At 51.2% G+C, this 14,475-nt stretch overlaps 1 protein-coding gene across 1 annotated transcript in view; it reads left to right on the forward strand.

Annotated features, from left to right (window-relative positions):
* Positions 1-14,475, forward strand: part of KLHL29 (kelch like family member 29) — a 167,987-nt gene that overhangs the window by 75,403 nt on the left and 78,109 nt on the right. The window contains exons 2-3 of the mRNA XM_004377557.2: positions 4,567-4,708; positions 7,726-8,238. Of these exons, the coding sequence (XP_004377614.1) occupies positions 4,567-4,708; positions 7,726-8,238 (655 nt within the window). The remainder of the gene's footprint in view (positions 1-4,566; positions 4,709-7,725; positions 8,239-14,475) is intronic.

A 14,475-nucleotide genomic window follows, 5' to 3' on the forward strand; every position in this document is an offset into this window, starting at 1 on the left:
CTGCTGGGTTAATAATGCATCTCATTAGCATCTCATTAAAGGGAAGCAGAGAGCCTGTGCTCAGGCCTGATGACAGGCGGCTGGGGCCACTCCACGTGGGGAAGCAGGACAATGGTAAACTGTCCTTGGCTTCCGGCATGGGGCCAGAAGCCATGGGCAGGGATGCTGGGAAAGGTGGAATGTCTAGGTGGCTTCACTGGTGTCCCACACAGACTGAGTGGGAGGGACACAATAAGGTCCCCTCAGCCCTGCCTGCCTTCCCTTGGCCCCGGTTGGGTTTTGTTACATTCTTGCATTGGCAAGGAGTCCGTGGGTGGTGCAAACAGTTAACACACTCGGCTGCTAACTGAAAGGTTGGGGGTTTGAGTCCACCCAGAAGTGCCTCAGAAGAAAGGCCTGGCAATCTACTTCCTAAAAACCAGCATTGAAACCCCTATGGAGCACAGTTCTACTCTGACACACATGGGGTCGCCATGAGTTGGATTCAACTCAGCGGCAACTGGTGGTTATGGTGGCAGCCCTCTGGCAAGAAATGTGGAGCTGCTGGGAGAAAGTCCAGAGTGCCTTTGGTGGGGTCACAGACCTGTCCTGGGATTCTAGGCCATGGAGGAAGAGGGTTAGCAGGAGCTAGATACAGAGCAGATGCCACAGTTCCACACAAGCATCCAGAACCTGGGGCCCGCCATGTTTACCTGTGGCCTGCCATGTTTACTTGAAAACCGCCATATTCACCTGGGGCCTGGGGCCTGGGCCCTTTGCGGGAGGAGGTGGCTCCAGTCAGGCGGCGCTGACACACATATCACTGGCTGCTCTGTGAATCACACACCTGGGAGCCCGGGTGCCTCTGCAGAGCCCATGCCCCAGGCTCTATGTTTTTTCTGGAGGGAGTGGAGGAAGGAATGTTCATTTCATGCTTTAATAAAATAAATAGAACTCCTGAACTGCAAGTTGCTCATAGCTTCAGAAGTTGCTAGTGCCGGGTAGAATGAGTGGCCTTATTTATCTTTACCAAAGAAGAAAAAAAAGACTGTTTTCCTTCTCACAGCAGAACTGCTTTCTTGAACATTAAAAATCGCTTGTAATATTCATGAAAAACACAGCTGAACAGCAGGCCGGTTGTAGCCACACTTAATCTCCAACTAACTGTTAAGGGTCCACCTCCGTGCACCTCCGGCACACCGAGCTTTTTTCTGGAGTTCACCACTGTCCGCCCTGTTTGTGCAGCTGTGCCCTCTGCTGTTGTGGGAGCTGCTTGAGGGCAGAGCTGAGTCTTAGCCATCCTGTGTCCCCCATGCCTGGGGCAGTGCCTGTCACAGAGCAGAAGCCTAGTACTTGTTTTCAGAATAAACAACCCAGCTAAGGAACGAATGGGCAAGTGAACAAGCTGGCAGGAGTGTTTTGAAGCCATGGGTCTGAGCAATGTATATCAACAAAGTGTGCAATTTCCCCATTTTAGGGCAAAAATTGGAGTTCCTGGATTTTTAGAGCCCAGAATCTGGTTATCCATACTCTCTAGTGTGGAGTCTAGGTGAGAGGGACTTCAGCTGCCTCTACTGGAGGCAGTGGCTGCTGTAAACAGCCAGACCCAGGGCCTCAAAGTTTCCAGAGTCCTTCCCTCCCCTGTGAAGTTGCCAGGTTGGGGCATGGGTGCTGATTCAGCAGGGGAGAAATGGCAGCTGGAGGAGGAACCTGAAAACCAAAATAGCCTCTTGCCTGGGAGGCCACAAGGAAACCTGGACAGCAGAGAGAGGCTGCAGCGCCCCCTACTGGCAGGAGGGGTTCCTGTCTTATCCGTGATGGTAATGGGAGGCTGGGGTCTGAACATTCAAACTTCACCCAAAACAAGACCCTGAATGGGACATCTCACAAGCTCCTTTCCCCTCGGGTGCCTTTCATTCCAGGGGAAGAAACCTGTGCCTCTGCACCCACCCAGCACCCACCCAGCACCCAGAGAGTGTAAATACAGAGGTAACTGCAGAGCGGGCAGATGCCTGCATCCTTCAGAGAGGCGTCTATTTAGAGAACATTGTAAAAGCCACACTATTGTTCCATAGGACTGTTGGGGTGTGTGTGGCAACAACCCTGGCATCCCCTTCTGCCCCCCAAGCTCCCCATCTGTCCCACAGATAGAAATGGGCCAGGGGCCTCTGATAAGGAAGCTCGTCTGTTGAATTGTTCTTTTCTCTGGAGAGTCGCTCTTTTCTTTTGTTTCCTGCTCTGTTCACAGAAGCAGAGCATCTGAAATGCAGGCCAGAGATAAAGTGCAGCCTAATGCAATTAGCTCAGCACAGCCCACAGATCCTAATGGGATGCGGCTCCTGCGCTCCCAGCAGGCCCTGATGCAGGCACTGTTTGTCATCTGCATTATGCATCAAAGCCCCAGTAAGTGCTACCCGCGCTCCCTGCCCATACTGCCCACTCTGCCTGGTGTGGGAAGGAGAGTTACACTTGTCAGAGAGGCCCAGCGGCCGGCTCTGCTGGGTCACCAGTTGGGTTCCATCGGAAGTCTGGATTCAGGGCCCACAGAGGGACATGTCTAGGCCCTTATCTAGCTGTAGCCTTCACTGAGGAGAGACCTCGAGGCTCCTTTGGCCTTCTCTAACTGTCCCTGGTGGGCAGCCGCCTTGGCACCCCAGCCCACCCCACCCTCCACCCTAGGCCTGGCGGGGCTTCGGCTGCAGCTCCTGGAAGCTACGAGCGCTCTTTTCTGGAACCATCTGCTGAGACGCTCACTCCCTCACATCCCCGTATCCTAGGCCCTGCCTCTCCAACATGTTGTTGGTTTGTTTTTTTTTTGTTGTTTTTTTTTTTTTGCTTCTTATAAATAAAGTTCATAGAAGAAAATCTGGCAAATATAGATAAGTACAGACAAGAGAATAAAAGTTGCCTGTAATCCTCTCACCCAAGGATAACATCCCTGCTAACATTTAGTCATTCCCCTCCTATGCATATTGTTTTACATAGTGACGTTATGTTTGTGTCATTTCGTGTCTTTTCATTTCACTATATGGTGTAAGCATTTTGCCATCTCATTAAAAATTGTTAGTAGACATGATTTTTTTAATGGCTGTATAATATTCTGTCGTAAGGCTATGGCTCAGGGAAACCAGTGTTGTCCCGATGTTTGTTTTCGTCCTGACTTTATTTTCTCACTAGTATGAATATGTAAATTAGAGAATGAGCTTATGGAGCAGAAAGCCCGTTCTTCCTGTGGACAAGGAGACAAGATCCTGGGGGTCTCTCCTGACGGGGCCCCCCATGGTGATGCCAGGATCTGCAGCCTCCCACAGCCTCACAGCTTCGTGGAGTGGGACCTTTGGGGCCTCAGAGGCTGGTGTGGGGCGGGATAGGGAACTTTTATTTTCTTTAACTATGGTAAATATATATGTAGCAAATCGTTTGCCATTTCAACATTCTCCATGTGTACAATTCAGTGACGTTAGTTATGTTTGTATGTTGTTCAACTGTGACCATTATCCATTTCCAAATTTTCCCATTACCTTTAACAGAAGCTCAATATCTTGGTTTGCTAGTACTGCTATAACAGAAATACCACAAGTGGGTGGCTTTAAAAAACAGAAATGTATTTTCTCACAGTTTAGAAGTCTGAATTCAGGGCATCAACTCTAGAAGAAGGCTGTGTGTGTGTGTGTGTGTGTGTGTGTGTGTGTGTGTGTGTGTGTGTGTTGGCTCTGGGGGAAAACCCTTGTCTCAACTTCTCTAGCTAGTCATCTTTGTAGTTCCTGGGCTTCTAGACTGGTCTACCACCACCGTCTTTGGACAGTGTCAGTCTTCCCCCTGTGTCTGCCTTGTTCTGTGCCTAATCTACTCTTCTATGTCTCAAAAATGATTGGCTTAAAACACACCCTACACTGGGTCATTAACATAACAAAGAAAACCCTCTTTCCAAATGGGATTACATCCACAGTTACAAGGGTTAAGATTTCCAACACATGTCTTTGGGGGACACGATTCAGTCCATAACACTCAGCAGCCCCTAAGCAGTGAGTGCCCCTTCCCCTCCTTCCCACCTGCCCCCGGTAACCACTGATAAACTTTGGTCTCTGCACATTTGCATTTAACGATGCTCACCTGTGGCCTGATGGCGGCGCTTTGGAGAACCATCCTCTCATACGATGAAGGCTGGGTTCATGATGGCACTGGGTCTCGGCTGGGCCCACATCAGTGCCTAGCACATGCCCAGGTATTGGCAGCAGTTCGTTTGGTGTGGCTTATTCATGATCCACAGGCTGGGGGAACTTCCCACCTCACAGCACAGAATGCTCCTCCATTTGTAATCACTCATATGGAGTGAGTTACTGCAGAGGGTGGCCGGAGAGGCAGTAGGCTGGGTGTTCCTGGAGGCAGGAGCTTAGCAGAGGCCACAACTGATAGTACTATGTCAAAATACCCTTTGAGTCCTCCATGGGACTGGGTGCAGGGCCAGGCCTCTGCCTCTGGTCCCCTAGTTCAGTGAGTGATGGAGGAGTCTTGTTCTGGGGTGCGGGCCTCAGGGCAGTGACTCTTGCCAGGCTGTGCTCACCTCCCTGCTGTGCTTCCCCACAGGCCCCCGGCATCTCCAAAGCGGACAATCAGTCCCAGGGACTGGCAACCAGCATCCGGTGGGGACAGACGCCCATCAATCAATCCACGCCTTGGGACACTGATGAGCCACCCTCCAAACAGATGAGGGAAAGCGACAACCCAGGTGTGTACTTGTCACTGGACAGAGCCACCCACCCCGGGGCTGGGTGGGGTGGTAGAGGTGCCCCGGCTCCTCAGCAGCAGGTCCTGGCCCACAGCCTGCAGGAGTCCCGCCCTCAGTCTGCATGGAGTGCTATGTGTGTAATCCCCCCTTCCCCTCCAACTTAGGAAAGTGGTTGGGAGGGCAAGGGAGTGTGAGTGACGTTATAGGGGTGGCTTTGAATTTGCTTCATGTTGTTTTGAATAACCTCAGTACTCTGATTCATTACAAATGTCTCGAGTCACGCCTTCCAGTGAGGTTTTCCAATGCCAGTATTTACATGAGAACAGAGATGAGCTCACCACCTCCTACAGCTTCCAGCCCTTCTGTGGACAGCTCTGGCCATAGCAAAGCCCTCCCTTTTCTCTCTATCAGTCCCCGACCTCCCCCTTAGGATACACGTAACACGTCTGCTCAGCCTTCCACATGACAGCCCTTCAGATATCTGGAGGCCCCCCTCCATCACCCCACATCTTGTGCAGGATAAACACCCCAAGCCCTTCAGCATGCCCAGAGCCCATGGATTCCAGTCCCTTTACCTTCCTGGGCACAGCTCCCATCTTTCCTCCCTCTTGAAGTTAAAGGCCCAGAACCAAACACAAATGACTCGCATGTGGGCTGGCGAGCACCTTCTTCATCCCACCCTCCACTTTGACCATTGCAGCTGGAGATCACAGCCACTCTGCCATATCCACATCACATGCTGTCTCAACGGCTAGTGTCCCAAGTCTGCCATGGTGGCTGCTGCTACCACTGACCATCTCCTTGCAATCTGGCCTAGGCGGCTGGGTTTAGAGACCTTGGGACAAGATCTCATCAGTCTCTTCCTGGATGACTCAGGATCTCTTAGTCTGCTTCCAGTGCTAACCTCATCTTGCCCTGCCCAATATTATGTCATCTGCAGATTTGGTCATAATGTCTTCTCTATCGTCATCCAAATCGTGGAAAATCATGTTGAGGATAACTTGTGCACTTGTGCACGTTACTAAAGATCTCTCTTTAAAAAAAAAAAAAAAAAAAAACAGCTGCCATTAAGTCGATTCCAATTTATGGTGACCCCATGTGTGCAGAGTAGAACTGCACTGCTTAGGGTTTCACAGCTGTGAACTTTCAGAAGCAGATCTTTTTTCCGAGGCACCTCTGGGTGGGTTTGAACCTCCAAGCTTTCAGTTAGTAGCCAAGTGCTTGACTGTGTGTACCACGCAGAGACTCCGATCTCCCTTTAGGTTCTCAGTATCCTTTGGGTCAGTCACCCAGTCACAAACCCCCTCCATGTCACTGCATTTCTGTATCTTTACGAGTTGTCTGAGATCTTTCCAGCTGTGCTCAATCAGGGAGAGAACTGAGCTTGGGATGACATGCCTTATCTTTGAGACCGCTGGGCTGGCTCACAATGATCACTACCTCGTCTTCTTCAGAGATCGGGACAACAACTCTCTGCAGCCCATTCTAGAATCTTGCTGCATTACTGAATCCCAGGGACACTCTTCACTGATGTGTGTCACCTTCTAATTTTCTACAACATCTCATTATCAAAATCATAAACATCTGTTGCACATTTATTATGCGCCTTGTTCTGAGTATCATCTCAGTCCTCACCACAGCCCTGTGATGTGTGTTATAATGCCTACATTGTGGAGGAGGACACTGGCTCAGGGAAGCCTTGTGTCTAAGGTCACTCCGCTACTAAGGGGCAGACCAGGACTCCAGCCTGGACCTGTCTGACTCCTGAGCCTTGCTCTTCACCACGACACCATGTGTCTCTCCCTCTTGACAGCTCCTCAAAAACAGTTCCTTCTGTGGCTGGATGGTCATCTTATTTCCCTGAGGACACTCCCAGCCCCATCTTCCAGCCCCTGGGGCTGGTGGTCCTGAGTGGCCCCCTCACCCCTACCCTCCTTGCTCAGGCCTCCTATCCTCAGTCTACACTGCTGCCCCAGAGGGATCATGAATATCAAGGTGGTGTTTTGTTGAGGAGGCCTAGACCCAGGCTCATTTAGTCAGAAACGACCCAGACTGGCCTTCCTTGTCACAGGACCTTCCAGCTTCACTCAGAAGCCAGCTTGAGTCACTCAGCGTCAGCTCAGCTCAGAGGGCCCTGGGCCTTGACCTGGGCACTACTGGCCTCGTGTCTTACATCTGATCTTAAGAGCCGTGTCTGGGCCCCCTTGTTCATCCAAAACTTCCTTTAGGGCCAAAGTGGGCTTCTCCTGTTCCTCACGCTCACCCTGTCCAGGGCTGGCCATGAAGAGGCTGTTTAGAGCAAAGCCTAGCTTTCCCAGCAAGGCTGCCCCCATCTACCTCTCCACACTACCCCCACCTCCTCCTGTCTCCCACATCCCTGAACCACCAGGCTGTCACACAGCTCCAGGCCCTGGTCCCTTGCCTTGTCCAGCAAGCACTCACTCCTTCACCTTCCAGCTTTCTCCCCACCTTCCTCAGATAGTGATTCTCCAGAAAGGAAGGAGAAATACCAACATTTGTTGAACACCTGCCACACGCTAGAAATTCTGCTAGTGTCTTTTTTTTCTTTTCAAATAGTTTCCTCATTTAATTCATCCCAGGCCAGTAGCCCTATGAGACAGATACTGCTATCCCGTGTAACAAATGAAAAGAATGAGTCTTAGAGACAATGAGCAACTTGCTTGGGCCTCTTAGCTAGTAAGTGGCAGAGCCGAGATTCGAACCCAGGTCTCTTTGGAGGTCTCTGCTGCTTTCTTCTCTCAGCTTTGTTGCCTCTCTGCCTCCCCCAGGCAGTTCCCGCTTCCCCCTCTGATCCCCCACGGCCATTGGTTCGTACAGTCCTAAAGCCCTTACCACATGCTGTTGTTTGCCATCACCAATTATTGATCTGTGAGTTGTGGATGCAGGTGCCTCACCCACCTCTGTGGCCCCAGTACCCAGCCCAGGGCCTAGGGCAGTCAGTGTTTGTTGAGTGAATGTGTAACTGGCAGATGACGTCTCTTCCATCTCCCTTGCAGGCACAGGGCCATGGGTGACCACGGTGGCCGCCGGGAGCCAGCCCGCCCTGATCGCACACTCCTATGGAGTGGCCCAGCCTCCCACCTTCAGCCCGGCTGTGAACGTCCAGGCCCCGGTCATTGGGGTGACCCCCTCACTGCCTCCCCACGTGGGGCCCCAGCTCCCGCTGATGCCAGGCCACTACTCGCTCCCACAGCCGCCCTCCCAGCCTCTGAGCAGCGTGGTGGTCAACATGCCTGCCCAGGCCCTGTACGCCAGCCCGCAGCCCCTGGCCGTGTCCACGCTGCCTGGTGTGGGGCAGGTGGCCCGCCCAGGACCCACCGCTGTGGGCAACGGCCACATGGCAGGGCCTCTGCTGCCTCCACCGCCGCCGGCACAGCCGTCTGCCACTCTGCCCAGCGGTGCCCCTACCACCAATGGGCCCCCCACCTCTGACTCGGCCCACGGGCTGCAGATGCTGCGGACCATTGGCGTGGGGAAATATGAGTTCACCGACCCGGGGCACCCCAAAGGTAAGTCGCACTGCCCACACGGCCCCTGTGCGCCTACGTGTGTACCTCCGCGTCGTCGTTGCTACAGACACAGTACGGACAGGGCACAATTCATGGTAGCCTGGGCTCCCAGCAGCTCCTCTGGCCTCACCCGACCCACAGGCTGTAGTGGGGCCTCTCCCTGCCCAAGGCAGCCCAGCCTCAGCCTGGGAGGCAGAGGGAAGGGGCGGGGGCAGGACAAGGGAAGAGGGCAAATGCGAGGGGGTGAGAAAAGGGAGAGGAGGAAGGGGAGAGCCTGCAGGGCCCACAGTCTGTCCCCCTCCAGCCCACGCTCCGGCCAATCTCACCTCTGACCCTGGCCAGGCCAAGGTGCAGAGTGCAAAGGAGTCTTTCGCTCCTCTTAGAGCTCCAGGGACAGTTCTTTCGGGGGCCTCCTCCATTTTCCACCCATGGAGGACATTCAGAACATGAAGTGGCTGTGTCCGTCCCCAGAAAAGCACCCTCTGCCATGCTCTGGGAGACTGTGGCACCCCAGGCATTTAGTGAGGCCCAGGACACATCCTCAGACCATCCTGAGCCATTGGAATTTTTGATTGCAAGGACCCAAGGGTGGTCCTGTAAGATCCCTAGAGAAGGAGCACCTCCAGCCTCAGCCTTCAGCCAGCCTCTCCCCCAGCCCCAGAGGAGTTTTCATGCTAAGGAGCTAGAAGTTGGATGGGTGACAGCAGAGTTCAGGAAGGGAGCCCATCAGGAATGTGGTTCTAGGGACGAGCCCCCAGCCTGGACCCCTCCTGAGTTAGGGCAAAACAAAAAACCAGTTACCATCGAGTCAGTTCAGACTCATGGTGACCCCGTGTATCTTAGTCATCTAGTGCTGCTGTAACAAAAATACCACAAGTGGATAGCTTTAACAAAGAGAACTTTATTTTCTCACAGTAAAGTAAGCTAAGAGTCCAAATTCAGGGCCTCAGCTCCAGGGGAAGGCTTTCTTTCTCTGTCGGCCTTCTCATCAGTCTTCCCCTGGACTAGGAGCTTCTCTGCACAGGGACCCCGGGTCCAAAGGACACACTCTGCTCCCGGCACTGCTTTCTTGGTGGTAGGAGGTCCCCAACTCTCTGCTTACTTCCCTTTCCTTTTATCTCTTTTAAGATAAAAGGTGATGCAGGTCACACCTCAGGGAAACTCCCTTTACATTGGATCAGGGATGTGACCTTAGTAAGGGTGTTACAAAACACCCTAATCCTCTTTAACATAAAATTACAATCACAAAATGGAGGACAACCACACAATACTTAGAGTCATGGCCTAGCCAAATTGATACACACACTTTTGGGGGGACATAATTCAGTCCATGACACCATGTGTGTCAGAGTAGAACTGTGCTCCATAGGGTTTTCAGTGGCTGAGTTTTCAGAAGTAGATCACCAGGCCTTTCTTCCAAGGTACCTCTGGGTGGATTCAAACCACCAACTTTTCGGTTAGCAGTTGTGTAACCATTTGCACCACCGAGGGACTCCAGGTTAGAACAAAGGTTGTCAGCAGATAGGCCCTACTCTTGTGTATCTGAGAGATTTGCCCAGGCTGGAATGTGGAAGGAGGCAGCAGGACCAGGGGCCTATGCCTTACAGCTCTCGGCAGGCGGGCCGTTCCTCTGAGTGGGGAGGGGAGGTGGCCAGGCGGCAGCCCAGGTGCAGGCCACCCTGGGGGCAGGAGGAGGGTGCACAGTGGGCAGTCTGCCTTGCTGGAGTGCCCATGCCTCCTTTGACAGCAGGGGCTAGGTGGTCTCCTCGGTCCTGGGAGGTGTGGACATCTAGGCATAGGTTCTCAGCCTCCTTTTTAAAGCCCCTTGAAATCACATCTTGGATAGCCCGGCGCCTTAGGGGAGCAACAAATCCAACTAGCCACTCTCTTTCCCGCCTACGCTCGTAAATCTCTATCTTTATCCCTTTGAGCAATTTTCAGGCCTTGTCAAACATCCCAACAACAAAGCCCATGTCTAGATCTCTGTTGGGTTTAATTCCCAATCTGATTGAGCCCTGACTGCCTTTGTTTTGGAAATCAGCACTAATTTAAATGACAGAATTATAGAAAATTACATCTAAATTCTAGTAAACTCTTGCTTTGTTTAAGATCTGTTTTAAAAAATTGACTAAATTGATTTTTTGTTTGAATTGTTTTGGTTAAGCTCCCTCTCCCTTTAAAAATCTTTGAAAAAAAAAAACCCTTGTTCCCAGTTGCCAACTCTGAAACACCTGGCAGTGGGGCCCCGGCTGCTCCTAGCCCTAGCCACTGGGTAGGCCTCCCTCCCCCCACTATGGGGGACCATAATTCCCACCCCCACCCTCACCCCGGGGCCTCCTGGGGATCATGAAACATCTTATTGGCATGCCAGGTTTCTGTCATGAAAAGGAGTTTTCCTGTGCCAGAGGGTAACTAGCGCAGACGGGGCTGAAGTCCCAGGTTTGGGGCTTAGCACCGAGCTGGAACCACCCACCAAATCTCCCAGAGGCAGGTGGACCCGAACGTCCTGAGCCATCAGAGCCAGTGGATCAGGAAGACACAGGAATGGGGACAGTCTCAGCAGTGCACCGTTGTGCACCAGGTCAGTGGGCCATTGCAGAACCACCCCTGTAACATCTGTGCCTGGGACACTGCACAGCAGGGTGGCTCCATGCCTACTGGACGAGAGGAGAGGAGAGAAGGCTCCTCTTCCAGCCCCTACAGGAGAGTGCAGGGTGAGGCCAGGGAGAGTGGGGACCTAGAACTTGACCTTGGCCCTGGGCTCTGCTGAGCCAGCAGTGTGGGCTAGGGAGATCCCTCCAGTTGTAGCCAGTGAGAACCGCTGACCTGCTGCCATGCATAGGTTGCCAGCCAAATGGCTGTTTCCCCAGAAATTACATTTAACTCGCCTCTCTGTTTTCTACCCTCATCAGCTGATTTACTCCTTATATTTGAGGTGAGGGAAGACAACGGAGCACACACAGACCAATGCCTCAAAAACAGAGCTTCGGTGGGTTGTGTGTGTGTGTGTGTGTGTGTGTGTGCAAAGTAATTTCTCCCTTCATTTCTAACCTTAAAAGCCTTTATTGCTGAAGCTATAATTTGTCTGTCAGATCTAATGTCAAACAACGGCATTTTTTTTTAATAAGAAACCTAAATTTTGAAACCAGATCTTTAAAACTTGCCCATGTTAGAGTCCTATTCCTGACAGGCCCACGAGGGTTTGGATTTGGGTCACTTTAATTTTGCCCCTCAGGATTTTACATCTCCAAAGCCAAATTGATTTCACACTCCTAAATGACAGACAGCTGGCTCGGGGTAGGGACCAGGAGGCACAGCATGATGGCATCAACACAAGTCAGAACTCCACTGAAAAAAAAGAACTTTCCTTTTCTTCTGTTCTCCATTTGAAACCTTGCCCAGCATTATAATAAGATCCACCTTGGAAAGCGTGGAGATCTAGCTCATTAAAAGTCCCGAGATTTTTCCTACTATTGTTTGACGTGACAACCTGGCCTCTCCCGGGGTTGAGTAATTACGGAGAGATCACCTCCATGAAGAACAGGTCTTGCCAACCAGAGGGACGGGCCACTGGTATTTTTAGACTTCATTAGTGCCCTGATTTAAAATTTCACATTTGTTTCTTGTAATTATCTTCCAATTGACTGAGCTGAATTTTCAGTTGGGGCTATGTGAGTCAGCTTTCCCAAAAAGTGTTGGGACTTTAATTTAAAACTTAACCAATTTAAAAATAAAGGTGCCGTGGAAATGCTTTTTGATTTGCAATAGGTCAAGCGATTGTCTCTCATCTGTGACTAGAGAAGGCGGCCTGCATGCAGTTCACTGTAATGAGTGTTATTTAAATGCATTGAGCACATATAGACTTTTTTTTTTTAAGAAACATACAAGATAAATCTTTCTTTATGCACAGTTTGGGGGTGGGAGCAATCTGTGGGATTTTTTTTCTAGACTATATATTGAAAGCTAATTCAAAATAGATTTCATGTGTGCAAAGTGATAAGGGAGGAAAAAAAAATTCATTCCGTTTGAATCCTGCTTAAGATACCTGAGACATGTTTTGTTGTTGGATTGGAACACCCCTGAGCTAATCCAAGGGTGGAGGCACTGGCCAACATCAGTCCTGAGTAAGAACTGGAAGTCTAATGTCCCCGCAGCTGGTACCACATGAACCCAGAGTCTCTGGTTATGGAGCTCACACTAGGGGCACAGGCTACTGATGTAGTTATTTCTATGCCCTGCCTTCTTCCAAAAAAAGGATATTTGGTGGGTTAGAGGGTGGCTGGAGAGCTTTTAAAGCCCAGACCCTTGGCCCAGTGGTGAACTGTGGAAAGCCTATTGTATTTTCACCTGCGCATTCTGGGAGAAGGAAGCCAGGCTGCACCTGCTCCCTCTTGCCTGAAGTGGGGAGACTCGTCCCTTCTGACTTTCGATTCTGTAGCGCCCGGTAAGGGACCCTGGGGCTCCATCTACAAAGACCTTGGCCTCCCTGAGCGGGGCCAAGGGTCCTTTGGCGGGATGCACTCTGTCCCTTCCTGTGGGACCACATCTCCTCCATGGCCCCCACTACTTGAGGTCCCTGGGTAGAAAAGTGGTTTGCTCTCAGCTACTAACCTAGGTGGCGCAGTGGTTAAGAGCTCAGGCTGCTAACCAAAAGGTCGGCAGTTCAAATCCACCAGCCACTTCTTGGAAACCCTATGAGGCAGTTCTGCTCTATCTGTAGGGTCGCTGTGAGTTGGAATAGACTCAACAGCAGCAAGTACTAACCTAAAAACTCGTAGTTTGAACCCACCCAGTGGCACCGTGGAAGAAAGGCCTGGTGGTCTGCTTCCATAAAGATTACAGCCAAGAAAACCCTATGGGGCAGTTCTGCTCTGTAACATATGGGGTAACCATGAGTCAGAATTGACTTAATGGCACCAGATTACTCTCTGGATAATGCCCAACCCTTGAAATAGAGTGTCAGGATCTGGCTTCTGTCAGGATTCTGTTCACATGCTGCCCTGTAACTCCAAGCCTTGGATTATCTTCTGGCCAGCTGTACTCTGTGCCTTGGCCCAGTGCCTGTGATACAGTTTGCCTATTCCTGTGTCTTTCTCGCAACTCAACTGTGATCCCTCTAGGGTGGAAGCAGGCAGGGACTATATCTGATTCCCATTCCACCCCCAGTATCCGAGTCCAGTGCCCTGAACGTAAGAGATGCTCATGAAGTGTTTGATGAATGAAGGCACAATACACTAGGTTGGGAATTATCCTCCGAGGTTTTGTAGCTTCTCCCCAGGCAGCTGCCTCCTCCCTTTGTCTGGTGAAAGCAGGTCAGTACTCAAGGCCCCTGGGCAGGCAAGTACCGCAAGCACCCATGTGAGACTTCATCCTGCAGCCGGTCACCCCTCATACCTGTGCCACACCTCTGGGAACTGAAGTTTGTCTATTTCTGAGTTCCTCCTCTACGCAAGCACCACCTCCAGAATACCTGTCCCAGAGCATGCGGGCTCTGAAATTCTACCTCAGTCTTCCCATCTACGAAGAGGGATAATAACAGAACCTGCTTTCAGTTGTTATGAGGGTTAAGTGAGTATTCCATGGAAAGCTCTAGAATAGTGCCTAGCGTGTAGTAGTCGCTGTAAGCGTGTGTGTAATTATTATTATCACTAACGGTACCAGGACCGTCTTTCAATGTCCGTGGCCTTTCAAGGAGCCTCCTGTAATGTGACAAAGCCAAAGCCCACTTTGCCTTACGGAGTCTTAGGAGATTATGTTAACAAAACACCCAGCTCCCAAGAGTCCACTCTGAACAAAAAAATAACACCTTCTCCCACTGTGACATTTTACAGTCCTTCACCATCACCATAGCAATGGAAGGAACTGGCCTGTTGCTGTGACCTTCCCCCAAATTCTGGGAGCCAGAGGGCTCTTCCCATCCTTCAAGGCTCTCAGCATCCTGTGACATTCAGCTCGATATCAGGGTGCCAAGGATTCTGCAGGGGCCCCCTCCATGGCCACATCAACAGACTGGGTGGTGCAAACAGTTTACACTTGACTACTAACCGAAAGGTTGGTGTTTTGAACCCACCCAATGACACTGCAGAAGAAAGGCCTGGCAATCTGCTTCCATAAAGATTACAGCCAAGAAAACCCTATGGAGCAGCTCTACTCTGTATAACATGGGATCATCATGAGTCAGAATCAACTAGACAGCAACAGATTTGGTTGCAGTTTACCTACCAACCAGCCAATGTT

This window comes from Trichechus manatus, unplaced genomic scaffold (genome assembly GCF_000243295.1).
Source record: "Trichechus manatus latirostris isolate Lorelei unplaced genomic scaffold, TriManLat1.0 scaffold00052, whole genome shotgun sequence".
Taxonomy (NCBI): Eukaryota; Metazoa; Chordata; class Mammalia; order Sirenia; family Trichechidae; genus Trichechus; species Trichechus manatus.